The sequence below is a fragment of the Eucalyptus grandis genome, chromosome 8 (assembly GCF_016545825.1).
Source record: "Eucalyptus grandis isolate ANBG69807.140 chromosome 8, ASM1654582v1, whole genome shotgun sequence".
NCBI lineage: Eukaryota > Viridiplantae > Streptophyta > Magnoliopsida > Myrtales > Myrtaceae > Eucalyptus > Eucalyptus grandis.
The window spans coordinates 8145848-8164054 of NC_052619.1; the positions used below are offsets into that span (position 1 = coordinate 8145848).

At 41.5% G+C, this 18207-nt stretch overlaps 1 protein-coding gene across 1 annotated transcript in view; it reads left to right on the forward strand.

The window, feature by feature from the left end:
• The first annotated feature begins 29 nt into the window (after positions 1 to 29).
• The window catches only part of LOC104422702 (receptor-like protein EIX2), a 72424-nt gene continuing 54246 nt past the window's right edge, over positions 30 to 18207 (forward strand). The window contains 1 exon segment of the mRNA XM_039299550.1: positions 30 to 143. Coding sequence (XP_039155484.1) covers positions 30 to 143 — 114 coding nt within the window.

Consider the following 18207-nt stretch of genomic DNA (forward strand, 5'->3'; position numbering starts at 1 on the left):
CCGTGCTCCAGGTCATACCGAACTTGTGCATGGCAGAAGAGCGGGTGGAGGCTGAGGTTGTCATGTTCAGGACCATCGACCAGCTACTGGCCAAGACCGTTGTTCAAGGCTATGGACATAGGAATCCTAGTTGTGAACAACAGGTTATTCCACCTAATGCCGATGCTATAGGCGATGATTATGAACCACTACAAGTTTAGAGGGAATGTGTGAGCTACAATCTTGTTGGGATGGGCGTCGACACTTACATTTTTTGCTTAACATTCAATGATAAATTACATTGAAAATTAGAGATTGATATTTTCTATGTAGAGCGGGGCCCTTTCTTTTTCTCTCCTTCTTGGCCCGGCCCTCACCCCACGTCATTCTCTCTCCCCCTCGCATGAACAGAAGCGACAAAGTAGAAGAAGGATCTGCAATGAGAGGGCGGCAGCTACGATTTCAAAAAAAAGGGAAGCGATGACACATGGCTGCAGCGTGGCAGCACCTGCGGTTGACAAAACCCAAGAGCACCTGCTGCTATCTTAGCTGAAAATGCCACCAACTTACCCCAAGAACCGAAATCGCTACAGGCACATACACGGGCTGGGGGAGTAGGCTGATCAACAGCAATTTGTGAGCTGGAGATGGAAGGGAAACGGGCCTGATGTGAGAGGAAAGGAACTAGCGTCGAGCTTGCTTCCTTGCCACCGTCGCCGAGCTTGGTAGTGCCTCTTCACCCGAGCGTGCAAATGCACTCTGTTGTGCCCTGTTTTGGGCACACCATGTTGGGGTTTCATGAATCATGTATAAGAAAAATCAACAGAATAAACGCAGCGGAAACAAAGATATATTTTACACATGATTCTCCTTAGGCGTTGTTCGTGCGTTTTAATCAAAAATCTAAACATAAAAGGGAGTTAAACGAAATACCTCTCGAAGTGCACTTTGAAACGAGTCGGTTCGGTTGTTCTACAATTTGAGTCCCACAGCGTCGGACCTCTAGTTCAGACACACCAACAACGAACGTCGAACGGAGGAGAGAACTTTCGGATATCCACAACTTCGATCGTGCTAGCAATCACGTGGAAAGAATCCGTCGTATTCTTGATGTATAATAGTCACGGCCCGAACGAGAGAATTGTTTCTCTTCCTCGTGTCTCAAAGACACAAGAACACACGCACACTTTTTCTCAATATTCAGCAACTAGAGAACTCTAAATATTTGTTCATGGTGAAGAGCGGATCCGGAACAAGAAGACAATACACACGAAGTCTTTTTCAATTTTTCAGCAGCTCTTTTACACTCGTCCCTCACTCATTTTATATCAAAAATGACCAGCAACGGTTGCTGATCAATGGACGATCAGCAACCGTTGCTGATCGTCCATAGTGGACGATCGTGCATGAGCGGTTGCTCATGCACGACCATCGTGCATGAGCAACCGCTCATGCACGATTGTGGCATGGTGGTCAGCGGTTGCTAACCATCAATGCTACGTGCATAATGGTCAGCAACCGCTGACCATTATGCCGTGCATGTGCACGAATTCGTGCACATGCATGAAGCTTTACTTTTTTTTTTTTTTTTTTTTTAAATTATTTATTAATAAGTTAATTTAGGGCATACTACTAACAATCTCCCACTTGCACTAAAGCCAACTTATTTGGTATGTTAACATATATCCACTTTGGGCATGCGTGTGCATCATATGCAAATAGGCTCGTGACTATAATACAAATTAAATTAAATCTCATTTAATTTAATTTCAAATCGACTCAATTCGATTGCAATAATTGCAAACATATTTGCAATAATATTTCTCTCTTGTTCCACGTCACTCTAGTTGTTTATGGTGTGTGACATCCCTAGGTTCATCACTAAGCTGGTAGTAAGACTTGTACTAACACATTAGTACTTCCAAAAGAATTAATTGTCCCGATTAATCTTTTAGGTCCTACAAGCCACGATTGACATCTAGCAATATATCATGGCTACCCAGATAGTGTGAATACTTTAAGAACATAATGAACCTGTCAGCTTTGGCTACAGTGTAATTGAATCCCTCTGTCTTACTATGTCCCGATCAAACAAAGACCATGGAATATTTATCAAGTCATTAATTCAATCATATGCACAAATCTAATTGACATGCATTTTATTCGAGACATAAACAATTTATTCTCGATTACAACCCCGGCCGAGGATTTCAATGCAGTGTCACAATTAGATCGCATAGGACATCATTATCATACCTTGCATATAACAAGGAGACAGATTCCATATTGCGCACACGTGTAACTTCGTATATGAACAAACTATGACCATCAAGTATAAAGACGGATCGACGACCCGGTATTATGTGCACCCGTGAACCATAGTTGTTCGATACACAAGTTAACACTGTGCCTCAGGTCTAAGGATTATTTGCACAAGACCAAAGCATGAACAATTAGACATTGACCACGCTAAAAGCTTCCATGTCGCTAATCGTTCCATATGCGTCACGTTCAGTGAATTTGTCTAATACAAACACCTGTGTTCTAACTCGGGCATCATAATACCCAATGACTTGTGACTCATCATTCCCTTAAGTATCCAATACTTAATGGCGAGATTAAGAACACACCGGTCTCAACGGGATTATTAAAATCCACTTAATAATCCATCGACCGGGAACAATTTAAAGATTCAGTCTAACTATGAACCCGTCACATATATTCTTGACGTCTCAAGAATAGGTCTAGTTGCAACTGATCTTATGGAATCATTCATCAATATAAAATAATTGGACAAATGAATGAATACGTCGTTGCCATTAATTAAATAATAATAATGAAAGTACAACTGAAATCCCTAATATGTAACTATTACATAGTAGCTTTAGGGCATACATCCAACAATTTCCCGGTTGCACTAAAGCCAGCTTGTCAGTACCTCAAACCCATTTTGTCAATATGTCTTTCAAAAGCGGACTAGGTAAGGCCTTAGTGAAGGGATCTGCCACGTTTTCTGCTGAGGTAATTTTCTGCAAGGCGATATCACCTCTCCCAACAATTTCTCTGATGAGATGGAAGCGTCTCTCAATATGCTTGGACTTCTGGTGAGACCTTGGTTCCTTAGCTTGAGCTATTGCCCCATTGTTGTCACAAAACAATGTGATCGGTTGCTCAATTGAAGGAACAACTCCAAGTTCAGAAATAAATTTCTTCATCCAAGCGGCTTCCTTTGCTGCTTCGAAAGCGGCTACATACTCGCCTCGGTGGTGGAATCGCGGTTATACTTTGTTTGGAACTTTTCCAACTAACGCACCACCATTGAATGTAAAGACAAACCCGGATGTAGACTTATAATCATTAGGATCCGATTGAAAATCGGAATCAGTATAAGCTACAACTTTAAATTCTCCTTCTCCATATATCAAGAATAAATCTTTAGTCCTTCGCAAGTACTTAAGAATATTCTTGATTGCTATCCAGTGCTCTTCTCCTGGATCAGACTGATATCTGCTGGTAATACTTACAGCATGCGCAATATCAGGTCTAGTACATAGCATAGCATACATTATGCTTCCAATAGCGGATGCATATGGTATCTTTGCCATCCGCTCTCTTTCTTCAGGAGTGTTGGGACACATCTCCTTAGAAAGACGGATCCCTTGCCTAAAAGGCAATAATCCTCTCTTGGAACATTGCATGTTAAACCGTGTTAACACTTTGTCTATGTACGTAGATTGTGAGAGGCCAATCAATCGTCTTGATCTATCTCTATAGATCTTGATACCTAAAATGTAGGTTGCCTCTCCTAAATCTTTCATGGAGAATTTCTGTGACAAGAATAGTTTTATTGATGATATCATTGGTACATCATTTCCAATCAAAAGTATATCATCAACATACAAAACTAGAAATGCAATTGCACTCCCACTTGATCTTCTTGTATACACAAGGTTCATCCGGATTTTTGATGAAGCCAAACGATTTGACTACCTCATCAAAACGAATGTTCCAACTTCTGGAGGCTTGTTTGAGTCCATAAATGGATCTCTTAAGCTTACACACCTTTTGTTTTTCACTATTGGATTCAAAACCACATGGCTGTTCCATATAGATGTCCTCATCGAGAAAACCATTTAGAAAAGCCGTTTTGACATCCATCTGGAATATCTCATAATCAAGGTGTGCAGCTATAGCCAACATAATCCGAATGGATTTTAGCATGGCCACGGTGAGAAAGTTTCGTCATAATCAATTCCTTCTTTTTGACGATATCCTTTCGCCACCAGCCGTGCTTTATAAATTCCAATTTGACCTACAACATTCATCTTCCTCTTGAAGATCCATTTACAGCCAATTGGTACAATACCATCGGGCGGGTCGAGTCAAGGTCCAAACCTCATTGGAATACATTGAATCCATTTCGGATTTCATGGCTTCTAGCCATTTACCGAGAATCGATGTCCAACATCGCCTCCTCATAGGTTTTAGGATCACCGGGTTGATCACTATCATTCACAATGAATAATGGTTCAATATGATCAACCGAGTGTCTATAACGAGCGGTGGGCGAGACGTTCTCGCACTTCTCCTAAGAGGTTGTGTATCGAAGCTCCCACTTTGAATCGGAGATTGGTATCGAACTCGGTTGTTTGATACTTCATTATTTTCTTCTTGTAAGACTATTTTCCGCCCACACCACTTTCTTGGACGAACGATTCTCCAAAAGGAAGCGTGCTTGCATACCAAAATTCTTTGGTCTGAATGAAAATAGAAATAATATCCAAGAGTTTCCTTTGGATATCCAATGAAGCGACCTTGTTCAGATCTTGCCTCCAATTTATCCATTTTCAGCTTTTTCACAAAAGCTGGACAACCCCAAATCTTAATATGATTAAGACTAGGTTTCCTACTATGCCATATCTTATAGGGCGTAGTTGGAACAGATTTGGACGGCACTCTATTCAGTATATATACAGCTGTCTCAAGGGCATATCCCCAAAGGGATATTGGCAAATCGGTGTAACTCATCATAGATCGTACCATATCTAATAAAGTACGATTTCTTCGTTCAGATACACCATTATGTTACGGTTCCGGGAGGTGTCCATTGTGATAAAATGCCATTCTCTTTAAGAAAGTCCAGGAATTCAGTACTAAGGTATTCACCTCCTCGATCGATCGAAGAGCCTTAATACATTTTCTGTTTGTTTCTCAACTTCAGCTTTGAATTCCTTGAACTTTTCAAAGGATTCAGATTTATACTTCATGAGGTATAAATAACCATACCGTGACGATCATCGGTGAAGGTAATGAAGTAATTATAACCGCCTCTAGCAGATTCATTAATTGGTCCACATACATCTGTATGTATTAATCCTAATATGTCGGCTCGCGCACTTTGTCCCACAAAGGCGCTTTGGTCATTTTCCTAGAAGACATGCCTCACAAGTCGAGTATGACTCAAAATTTGAAGGATCAATGTATCCATCGGTACTCAACTTGTTAATTCTGTCTTCTCCAATATGACCTAATCGGAGATGCCAAACATACTTTTTATTTGGACCGTCTCTAGGGCGTTTATTAGTTATGGCATTTATATCAATTCTATTTTGCTTATTGACATTGGTAATCACATTACCGGACATTGTAATGGTATAAAGATTGTTGATTAATATGCTAGAACCAACACATATTCTATTATGATAAATAGAACATACATCATCAACAAAAGAAAATTCATAATTCTCTTTACCCAAGCGAGGTACAGAGATGATGTTCCTAACAGCATTCTTATAATGCAAACAGTTCTTTAATACCATTACATGTCCAGAAGGCAAACATAAACGAAAAGTCCCTATAGCTAATGCAGCAACTCTTGCTCCATTGGCAAACGTCAAGACAATCTCATTTTGCCTTAGCATCCTGCTTATTTCCAGATTCTGCAAAGACATACAAATATGTGAAGTTGCAGCAGAATCTAGAACCCATGAGCTGGATTCAGCACTAACCATAAGATTGGTTTCAATAAGCATAGACACCATACCTTCATAAGGTCGGTTCTTGGGCTTGACCTTCAAGCTCGCGAGGTACCTCTTACGGTTCCTCCTCCGGTGCCCTTTGACACCACGGTAATGACATTTCCCTTTATCAATCATGGGTTTTGGTTGCACAACGGGTTTGGCGAGGCCTCTTCCATTTATTCTTCTTTAAAACGGTCTTACCCTTTGAAGAAGAAGCCTTAGCCATAGCCACTACATTTGGCCTCGTGTTATGCATTTCCTTCTCATAAACTACCAGCATGCTATGTAACTCAGCAAGAGTTTTCTCCATCTTATGCATGTGGAAGTTTTGGACAAAACCGGAAGAAGGAATCGGGTAAAGATTGGAGGATCAAATCCACAGCTAACTCATTGTCCATAACGAGATTCAGCCTAGCCAATTCTTCAATGTGCCAGATCATTTTCAAAGCATGATCATTAACAGATGATCCTTCAGCCATCCTCATACGGTACAATGCCTTAGATATCTCATATCTAGAGGTTCGACCATTCTCATCAAAGTATTCCTTTAAGTGCAAAATGATCGACCCAGCATCTTCCATAGATTCATACTTCTTATGTAATTCATTATTCATAGAAGCAAGCATATATGACCTAACTTTTAAGTCATCATCACGCCACTTATCATAAGTGACACGCTCCTCTTGGGTCCCACCCTCAGGAAAGGAGGTTGGCATCTTTTCATCAAGCACATACCCAATTTTTCTGAATTGAGAACAATTCTCAAATTCCTCACCCGATCAGTGAAATTGGGTCCGGTCAAACAATTCTTGTCAAGTATAGAAGCGAGTGGGTTTGTGGTCACCATTTTCAGAGTAATAATATATCTGTTGCAGAAAATAAATTGTTAGCCGTTGTATCTTTCAAAGTAACTATTTCATTTTGGCCTTTAAATGAAATAGATCCTCCCACTAAATTTATATTCGAATCCCATACTCCTTAAGATGGGAAGCGGTAATCTTTGTTGGGTAAAGATTACTAGTGGGGATTGAGTCCCACTAGTCCAAAGTCCACCTCACCTAACAGTTATTGGTGTCCTATGAACTTAGTGAGTGAACCAGCTTGTTCAACACATCATATGCGAGTCCCAATCATAACTTCGGCCTCTAGACCATGAAAGCCTCACCTAACAGTTATTGGCATCATGATCATAGTTAAGTCTAGCCCATCGTCTCATGCAAGTATTGAAAACACAAATAATTCCCTCACCTAACAGTTATTGGAAATCATTTGGCTCCAACCCCACAGCATCATATGCATAATGGAGTGGTCCAATATTATAAATGGTAATTAACCCTATGTATCCATAACCGGTTAATTAACCACTATAATATTGGATCAAACCACGACGATGGAAGGCCACGAGTCGAAACCCGTTTCGACTTAATATTCTTTGTAAGGAGATTTGGGTCGTTATTAACGGTCTCACTTTGCACATTAACCGGTTTAACATGCACGATACCATAAACACAATAAATAAATAGATATCACATAATATCTATCATATGTGGTGATCATGGAATTATGGTTCAATGGGTCTCGAGCCAAAGAGACCCATTTAGCCATTTTAATGTTTTAATTATATGGACCTGCTCTTCACTTTTTCTTCAATCTTTGAACTCTTCAAAGACCGGGCCCAAAGAGCTCACCGGTTTAATGGCTCCTCCAATGGCTCCTCCTCTCTTGTAGTATTTACATCAATAATTGAAATACTATACTAAAATTACATTTCATAAAAATAAATATAAAAGGAAGGACGCAGCCTCCATTTAATAATTACATCCCCAAAAAGAATACCTGTAATCATCATACATTCATCCATACAATAATCACAACATTTAGGGATTTTTCCATGATCACCACCCTTCCTTATGAGCCATAAATTCAAAATTTAAAGCTCTGGAAGGCATGCATAAAATTCTGCATATCACTTGTAGAATATAAACACAAAGTATAACAAATTACGGATTTTTGATTCAAAATTGATTTAGTTCTAATTTTTGCTTAGTTGATTAAATTTATCATATAAATTAATCAACTTCTATAGGCCACATAAGAGTAAGAGAACCAATTCTCTTAACAAAATAAATTGCCCATTAGAACGCAAAAACATATTTGAACTATAAATCAATTAAACGCACGAAACGCCTAAGGTTGGCTCGATACCCTTTGTTGGGGTTTCATGAATCATGTATAAGAAAAATCAACAGAATAAACGCAGCGGAAACAAAGATATATTTTACACATGATTCTCCTTAGGCGTTGTTCGTGCGTTTTAATCAAAAATCTAAACATAAAAGGAGTTAAACGAAATACCTCTCGAAGTGCACTTTGAAACGAGTCGGTTCGGTTGTTCTACAATTTGAGTCCCACAAGCGTCGGACCTCTAGTTCAGACACACCAACAACGAACGTCGAACGGAGGAGAGAACTTTCGGATATCCACAACTTCGATCGTGCTAGCAATCACGTGGAAAGAATCCGTCGTATTCTTGATGTATAATAGTCACGGCCCGAACGAGAGAATTGTTTCTCTTCCTCGTGTCTCAAAGACACAAGAACACACGCACACTTTTTCTCAATATTCAGCAACTAGAGAACTCTAAATATTTGTTCATGGTGAAGAGCGGATCCGGAACAAGAAGACAATACACACGAAGTCTTTTTCAATTTTTCAGCAGCTCTTTTACACTCGTCCCTCACTCATTTTATATCAAAAATGACCAGCAACGGTTGCTGATCAATGGACGATCAGCAACCGTTGTGATCGTCCATAGTGGACGACCATCGTGCATGACGGTTGCTCATGCACGACCATCGTGCATGAGCAACCGCTCATGCACGATTGTGGCATGGTGGTCAGCGGTTGCTAACCATCAATGCTACGTGCATAATGGTCAGCAACCGCTGACCATTATGCTCGTGCACATGCATGAAGCTTTACTTTTTTTTTTTTTTTAATTATTTATTAATAAGTTAATTTAGGGCATACTACTAACACACCAGTCAGGATCCTTCAATTCTCCAGTTCCCACGAGTCCCAACCCAACTACATCATGCTTTGCTGCTGGACGGTCCTTTGCTGTTTGTCTTGGTCCTCACCTGAGACCTTGGCTTGTTCGTTCCTGAAACAGTGCACGCCACCTACTGGACAAAATGCCTCAAATAGATGCTCGTTTGTGTACTTCATTTATGACCAAGACTTGCTGTCTTTCATTCATGCCAGTACTGAGTGCAAATGAGTCATCCCTGTGCAGAAGCTGAGTATTGCTTGTTCATTGTTTGCGCATTTTGGTCTGAGTTTAAGTCTCGGATATCTCTACGTTCTCCTTACTTCATGCCCACCACATGCTCGCCAAAATGCTTAAACCAAGCTCGCGTGAACCTGTCTCCGTGCTTTGCACCCGAGCTGATTGCCATGTGTTAGTGATAATGTCTAAACGAAGCTACATTCTTGTTTGAGGAAACTCTTTTGAATCAAAACATCTGGATTTTTTTCTTTTTTCAGAAAATCATAACTTTCGGCTTCAATTCATTCTTTTTGCTGAAGGAAAATGATTTCATTACTAGCCCATAAAAGGGGCACCATTAGATGTAAAGTCTAAACTTAAGATAGAAATTAAAGGCGGAGGAGGAAATGATACCCAATTAGTTGGAAGAGAGTTGGCTCGGTTGGCTTTAACGACCCAATCCACGGCCTTGTTCATTTCCCTTGGTTCATTGAGGACCGAAACTTCACTAAGCCTGGCCCAAATTCTTATGCAATCAGCTACTATTGATTGAGCCTTCCAAGGTGGTTCAGCCCAGCCCGATAAGCACTCCACCAAAGATAAGTTGTCAAATAATATGCACACCTGCAGATCACTTCTCATGAAGACTTGCAATTGGAGTTTCGATTGTGCAGATCTTCTTTCTCTTACCCATAGCAAAGCCTCTCTCATAGCTAGGGTTTTAGCCATCGAAGCCATCAAAGCATGAATTTTTTTGGTGAAGCCATCAATGAGGATGCTAGCAGCATTTCTGCATACTCCCGCCACCACTCCCGCAAGTGACGATCTGCACTAGGAAGCGTCGATATTCAGCTTCAACTCCTGTGGACCAAGTAAGGCCTAGTTCATCGGGATTTCTGAATTGGCTTGCTTTCATCTACTTCAGCTTAGCCCCTTGTATGCCCTTTTCATGTAGAGATCAGCGGCTATTCGGGCTTCGGCTTGGGTGTTGAGTTGGTTGGGCTTCCTTCCTTGGAAGACTGCTAAGTTGCGAGCCTTCCAGATCTACCATATTGTGGCATCCAAAATCTTAGACAACCCTCGGATAGGTGATAGTCACCGAACAGTGGCTTCGCTTTTATTTTATAAGCATTGATTTGTATTTGTTCGGCAAAAGAACGCTTCAAGTGCCATAATTTTGGTCAAAGGGACACTTAAGTGCCATAACTTACGAAAGGTACACTTAAGTGCCCAATTCGAAAAAAAAACGGATCACTTGAGTGCCACTCCGGCCAAAGTCCGGCCAAAACGCCAACGTGGCGTTTTTCGGCGGCGACGCGCCCAAAACGACGCCGTTTTGCACGCGGCGATGTGGCCAAAACGGCGTCGTTTTGGGGCGACGTGGCAAAAAGAAAAATTAATTAAATTAATTAAATTAATTTTAAAATTAAATTTAGTTAAAATATTTTAAAATAATAATTTTAAAATTAAATTTATTTAAAATATTTTAAAAAATAATAATTTAAAAAACTTTAAAAAATTAAAAAATTTATTTAAAAAAAAAAAAAAAAAAGGAATGGTGGGAGGCGGGCGAGGGATCGGCCCTCGGTCGTCGCCGCCGCCGCCCCGCCGCTACCGGGAAGGGCCGGCGACGGCGGGGAGGGTCGGCCGGGGTCGCCGGGCCACAGCCGGGCGGCGACCCCGGCCGGCCGGCGGCGAGCTCGCGAGCCCTCGCCCCGATCAGGGGGCGAGGCCGCGCGCCCCCATATCTAGCGGCGAGGCTCGCGGCCCTCGCCCGATCCAGCGGCGAGGCTCGCGAGCCCTCGCCGCCGGTCGGCCGGTCGCCGACCCACAGCCAAGGCCCGGCGACCCCGGCCGACCCTCCCCCGCCGTCGCCGGCTCTTCCGGCGGCGGCGGGCGGGGCGATCCCTCGCCGCCTCCCCTGTTCCTTTTTTTTTTTTTTTTTTTTAAATTTTAAAATTTTTTTAAAGTTTTTAAATTTTTAAATATCATTTTTAAAATATTTTAACTAAATTTAATTTTAAATTAAATTAAATTAATTATTTATTTATTTTGTTCTACGTCAGTCGAAACGACGCCGTTTTGGGCACGTCAACGTGCAAAATGGCGCCGTTTTGGCCGCACTTCGCCGGAAAAAAGCCACGTTGGCGTTTTGGCCGGATTTTTGCCGGATTGGCACTCAAGTGATCCCTTTTACTCCGATTTTGGCACTTAAGTGTACCTTTCGTAAGTTATGGCACTTAAGTGTCCCTTTGGGCAAAGTTAAGGTACTTGAGGGGTCCGCACGTCGTATTTGTTCATTTGGAATAGTATTTCAATTTTATCCTTTGAACCAAAAGGATGGGATTTGATCTTGCATAAGAATTATATGCGCAAAAAAATTAAGAATTAGAACTTGAGGATATTGAGCGGGCTGTAAGAATTTGGAGTATATATATATGTATGTGTATATACTTGTACATAAAGCAATCTGAATTTTTGTTATTAAATTAAATTTGATAGAGATAAAACACTATATATATATATATATATATATATATATATAAAGGGAATTAGGGTCTTATTTCATGGACTCTTGGGCCCAAGAATTCAGGCCCAAGCAGGCCCAAGAAACACCCCAAGGGTGTCTCACGAACCAAAAGGGGAGGGGGGAGTGCATGTCCTCCAACACTTGTCTTCAATGTTGCCACTTGTTCTCTTCTTTTTGCCACTTGTTCTCCTCATGAGAACACTTGTCCCTCCATGCAAAAAGGGAAGCATGCAAGTATTTAAACAACCAAAAAGAAAGAGAGAGAGGGAGTGGCTGGCTTTGAGAGAGTGAGAGAGAGAGAGAGAGAGAGAATTGTCAAGTGAGAGAGGGAAACCGAGAGAGAGGAGGAGGAGGAGGAGGCTGCGCAAGGAAGAAGTCCGCCCGTTCGTCACCGTTTTGCCTTTGTTTGCTGCTGTTTTGTGCTTGAATCTAAGGCAAGTAGAGTCCTAAAAGCTACCATTTGTTTGCTGTAAAGTGTGTAGAAGATGATAAATCGTGGTTGTGGTAAGTGGTGCAATTTCGGAGCATTAGGGAGAGGTTTGTTGGTCTTGCATGCTGTTTCTGGAAAATCAGCTTGACTGTTCACGAGTTTGGGGGTTGCATGTGACTTTTTATTTGGAATTTCACTTCGACCTCTTCATGAAAGTTGTAGAGAACATCTTGAAGATTAACATACCTAAATTTGAGATAAAAAGAACAATTTTTCTTGGTGAAACGATCTTTCTTTTGAAGACATTAGATCTGGAAATGTTGTACTGAGCTTCACTAATTTCGTGGACTATAAAGTGATTTTCATTTAAAAATATCACCTTTATCTCTTAATGAAAGTTGTAGTAGACTTCTTGAGGTAAAACATATCAAAAATTCAGAGGAAAAGAAGAAAGATGAGTCAGTGAAATCGTTTTTCTTCGAGAAAACCAGATCTGGAAAATATTACTTCGACCCAGTAAGACTCCGTGATTTTTATAAACTCATCTGGTCAAAATTTGATCATATGTTCTTAATGAAAGTTATAGTTAATATTCTGAGGAATAACATACTGAAACATTAGAAGGAATGAACATATATAAGTCGAAGAATCGAGTTTCTTTGAATAATGATAGTCTGGAAAAGATAAACCCGAAAACAGAAAAGTAAACTGGTTTTAAATTTTAATCCGGAACGAATTTGACTTTGACTTCTTCATGAAACTTGTAGCTATAGATCTTAACAACAACGTGTCCAAATTTCAAAATTTTCTGAGTCCATTTGAGGGTTCAATTGAAGTTGTTTTCGAAACTATGCATGGGTCATGTTAAAAACCCTTTTCAGTGATATATACAGATCTGTACGTATTCTGTGAAGCCTTGTTTGATATGGTGTCCTTCACCAAATATGTTTTCTTAGATCTTATCTACATTGTGGTAAACTTTCAGAATTTATTTTCATTGTTTGCTAATTTTCTAGAATTTTTCATGAATAGCACGCATTCTGTTTAAGCTGGAAATTGTTTTATTTACTGTTTATTGAATTTATTATGCAAATCATGTTGTCCTGGATTATTATTCGTGCAATGACATGATGACATTCATACATTTCATATGACATCAAAGGATTGATGGATTTTCATGAACTCAATGAAGTTTTCAAAACCATTGCATCAAATGATACTTTTCCCAAGGCATATTATATGATTTTAAAAAGGGCTGCCGCCAAATCATTGACATTGTTGCATCAAATATGAAATTGAAAATATGCATTGTGGTGATGAGAAGACCATCGGAGGTGTGAGCCGACGATACCCCAGGAGTGTCGGGATGCCTGGAATGTGGGGGTGCCGGATGCCCGGTGGCCTAGTGGCGTAATTCCGGAGGGTCCTCAGGAGTTTCGAGATGCCCGATGGTATACGGTACGTAATTCCAGGGGGAGTGTGTCATGCCCCGAACCTCGAGCGCGCCAACATCCCACCATGGTCATGCAAATGCGACATTCCCAGGTAGTGTCGCCGACCCCATTCACTTATTATTGCGCAAGCGGAACATATTATAAAACCCCTAACAATGAAATGCGGAATAGAAAAGCAGGAAGTAAAACCACAACATAACACTTTCATGATTCAACAAAATTACAAACAGAGGTCTACGGCCAAAAGTCTACAAAAGACCAGCTCTTAAAAATGAGCTGTCCTATGACCGACAAGTCGGACACGTTCTCCAATCTTATGACTTCACCTCTGCAACTCCTCAAGGCCAACCAAAGCTATCTGGCCACTCCGTCCACCAGGGACCTAAAATTGTAATCCCCAAACCAGGATGAGACAATGTCTCAGCAAGTTCAACCCCCTAAACCCCTATTAGAAAGAAAATACGCCCAAGGGTGGCCTAGCCACATCACACAGAGAAATTACCTCGCCTCAATTCCTTCCTGCAGGTTAGCACAATTCGTATTACACAATCTCAGGTAGTAATAATAATTCAAACAATTGGAATGTCATCACTTTCATATAAATCACAGTCGCACTTAGCACACATTCCAATTATTATTCATTGCCACACAAGGGCATAGCCTACTCGCAGTTCGTCTATCTACTGGCATGTAGCCAGGCATCGCCTCCCCTCTAGGAGCACGGCTTCGTCATTACGTCAATGGCATTCCCGAAGGAGCATAGGTCCAGTTGACCTAGCCTCTACTACGACCCGAGCCACGTCACTCTGTTGACGGCATTTATAAATGAATAAAGGTCCAGTTGGCCTAGCCACTACTGCGACCCGAGCCACGTCACTCTCTTGACGGCATTTATAGCAAAATAAGGGTCCAGTTGGCCTAGCCACTACTGCGACCCGAGCCACGTCACTCTCTTGACGGCATTTATAGCAAAATAAGGTCCAGTTGGCCTAGCCACTACTGCGACCCGAGCCACGTCACTCTCTTGACGGCATTTATAGCAAAATAAGGGTCCAGTTGGCCTAGCCACTACTATGACCCGAGCCTTTCAACCAGCACATGACAATTCGATACCAATCCCTGGATACTTTACATTTCACTCACATAATCCAATTTCAATGCCAAACCCGACACTTGGGTTTTTATGAATAAAATCTCTATTTATCACAATCAACACTCAATTTATAATATCCAATCATAAATTTCAAAATCTAACTACACGGCAGCGACCGGCACGAAATTCTAAGAATTTAAGGTCCTAACAAAATTTTCGAATTTAATAAATAATTAAATTTATTCCGAAAATAATTAAATAATAATATTTTAATAATTTCGAATAATAATATATTATTAAATTATTTAATAATTTCGGAATATTTAAATAAATCAAAAGTAAATTCCTTTATGTCACGTCAAAGCTTATATTAATATAACCACTCACTTAACCTTAAATTAAACACAATTTAAGTTAATCAAACACCTTAATGTAATCTACACTTAAATAAATTAAACTAACCACCTAATAACACTTAACATAAACTAAGCACCCATAATGCATCATTAACCCTCTAATCAAGGTTTAGTGAGCTAAACTCACCGGATTATCGAGCCGAGCGGACCAAAACAACGAGGACGACGCGGGAATCGACTTTCCTCAAGGCGGGCTGAGCATCCGGGCTCGGGAAGGCGGCCAAAACAGGCCAAAACTCTGCTGCAATACCCATTTTCTGCAACTACTAATTTGAGGCCGAGAAGGGCAGATCCGAGCTTGATCGGGCAGAGGAACGGCGGAGAAGGACTGCTGGTGGCTCGGACGGGCGAGGTGGCGGCTAGGCGAGGCCTCACGATGGCCGGAGGGAGCTCCGGCAGCTCTTGCGCGAGTTGAACAGCAGCTCGGGACAGCGAGCTGGGCGAGAGGACCGCCAAGACATGCGGCCAGCAGCGGCGTGCGAGGACGGTAGCTCGACAGTGAGACGACGTGAGGCGAGGACGGCGACTCCGGCGAGCGACGGCTCCTAGCGGCGTCGGCTGCTGCTTCTTGCCCAGCGTCCTACTAGATCTAAGATCTCGAGCAACGGACAAAGGGGGAGAAAGAAGGCGGAGCAGCACACATGCGGGCGAGCGGAGCAACGAACGGCGGACGAACGGCGGCGGCGAAGCCTCCAGCGGACGAGTGTGCGAGCGGGCGAAGGGGCTGCTTCCGTTTCTTCTCTGCATTTTCTGGTCTTCGCACCATGAAGATGGAGGAGAAAGGCAACGGGAGAGAGGGAGGGAGGAGAGAGGAGAGAGAGAGATATGGGACCCATTTCTTTCATTTTCTTTTCTTTTTCTTTAATCCCTCACATATGGCCACCATGACCTAGGATGACCTCACAATCCACTCACCCAATCCTCCACAACCTCTTCCAATGGTTGCAAATTTCATTTTCCGCCGGGGTCCAATTCTTGTACATCCAATTCCCATCAATTCCCATCAATTCTCTTCCAATTGAGTCCAATTGAAGTCCATAAAATTAATCCAATGTCACCACACTTTAATTCACATCTTCACTTGTCCATAGAATCAACTTAAGTCTCCAAAGCACCACCAAATGCGGGCCTACTAATTTCTCGGGCCAAATTAACCATTTTCTGATTTAATTGCTGAAAAAATTCCGATTACATGAAAAACCTTCTAAAGATGAGTTAATATTCCTAAAATGATTTGTGACATACCCAGACTTCCAATTTCTGAATTCGATCTCAATTCCACAGTTAATTTCACTTTGGCACAATACTAGCGCGGCCCAACCTACCGGTAGCCTTTAGAAATTTTCATGCATTTAACCTGTGGTTGATCATCTCAAGCCACAATATACATCTTTGAAACATTGGCGAATTTCGGTTGTCGGGGTAATCTCAAGGTTTCAAATACAAACACAGGGTACCCAATCGACAGAAAAGTTAGTCTAGTGCCGATCGACAACAATTGTGCGATCTGGTGGAATCACCCACACCTGATCACATGCCTTTGTCGAGTCGACCTATCTCTGATCCCTAGTTGATTTTTAATTGTGTCGTAATGATCCTTGCAGATTAGCTCGATCGAAAGATCGCTTCCTGGTCAAATTCTCGAGTCTGATGCATTAGAAACTCTTAACAGCTTCACCTGATAGACTAGTTTTCACATGAGTGGCCGACTCAAGAAAAAGAACTATATGCATGCTAACGAAATGCCCGTCTCAATTTATTGAAAATAGAATTGGAAAATCGGGTTGTCACAGAGTGCCTGGTGGTATGTCGGTACGTAATTCCGGAAGCCCCAGAGGTGTGTGCCGGGGGGATACACCGGGGGGATACATCGTGATGCTAGTTGGGATGCGAGATGCCCGAAGGTGTGTGCCGGATACCCAGTTGTATTTGGAATACATGCCCGAAGGTTCCTCACAATGCTAGGTTGGGTGCGAGCGATAAATTGTGGGATGCAAACATTGATCCCTAGAAAGAAAATTTGATGAGATCCTTGTGAAAGATAAAAATTGAAAGTGAATCATGTGCATTGGTGTATGCATATGGCATGATGCATGATCTGCTTATGAAAATAAATTGATGTTATTTGACATTGAGAATGCGATCATGAAGGCTTGAATGGATCTCATGGTGATGCATGCTTGATAGCATGGATGATACGAATCATGGTGATATATGCGCAATGGCATGGCAAGATATGCATGACTGCATGGCAATATATGCACAACTGCATGGTGATGTGTGCTTGATAGCATGGATGATATGAGTGCATGGTGGTATATGCACATATGGCATGAGTATGCATGAATGCTTGATGATGAGTGCATGGTGGTATATGCACATATAGCATGAGTATGCATGAATGCTTGATGATGAGTGCATGGTGGTATATGCACATATGGTATGGGTATGCATGAATGCTTGATGATGATGGCATGATGATATATGTATGGTTGCGAGGTGAGGTATGCTTGATATGCATGAATGATATGTGCTTTGTTATGATCCATTGATTGTTCTATTTGACGCAATGAGTAGTTTGATGGATCTTTACTACTGAGTGGTTGTACTCACCCCTTTTGGGGAATAACATTTCATACTAGATAAGATACATTTGCTGCCACTGCCACTAGTAGATGGATCAAGTGGTTGGATATAACTGCAAGGAGGAGGATAGCAAAGGAAGGAACTTTTGGACGCCGACACTGATCGATGGACTTTAAGTATACGACTGTTGGAGGAGATGTCGATCATCTTTTGAAGTATAGCCGAGTATAGAAGACTACGGCATTTTGATGTACTGATGAATGATGTCCATCTGATTTAAGTAAATAAAAGTGTGCCGCTTTTACCTATAAATGTTTAGTTGGTGTGCATCATTTTCTGAATATAGGGAAGGGAGTTGTTGAATGTGCTTCCGTATATGAACTGCGCAAGGGACTGATCTAAAAGATGTAAACCCCCATGGTTGCATGGAC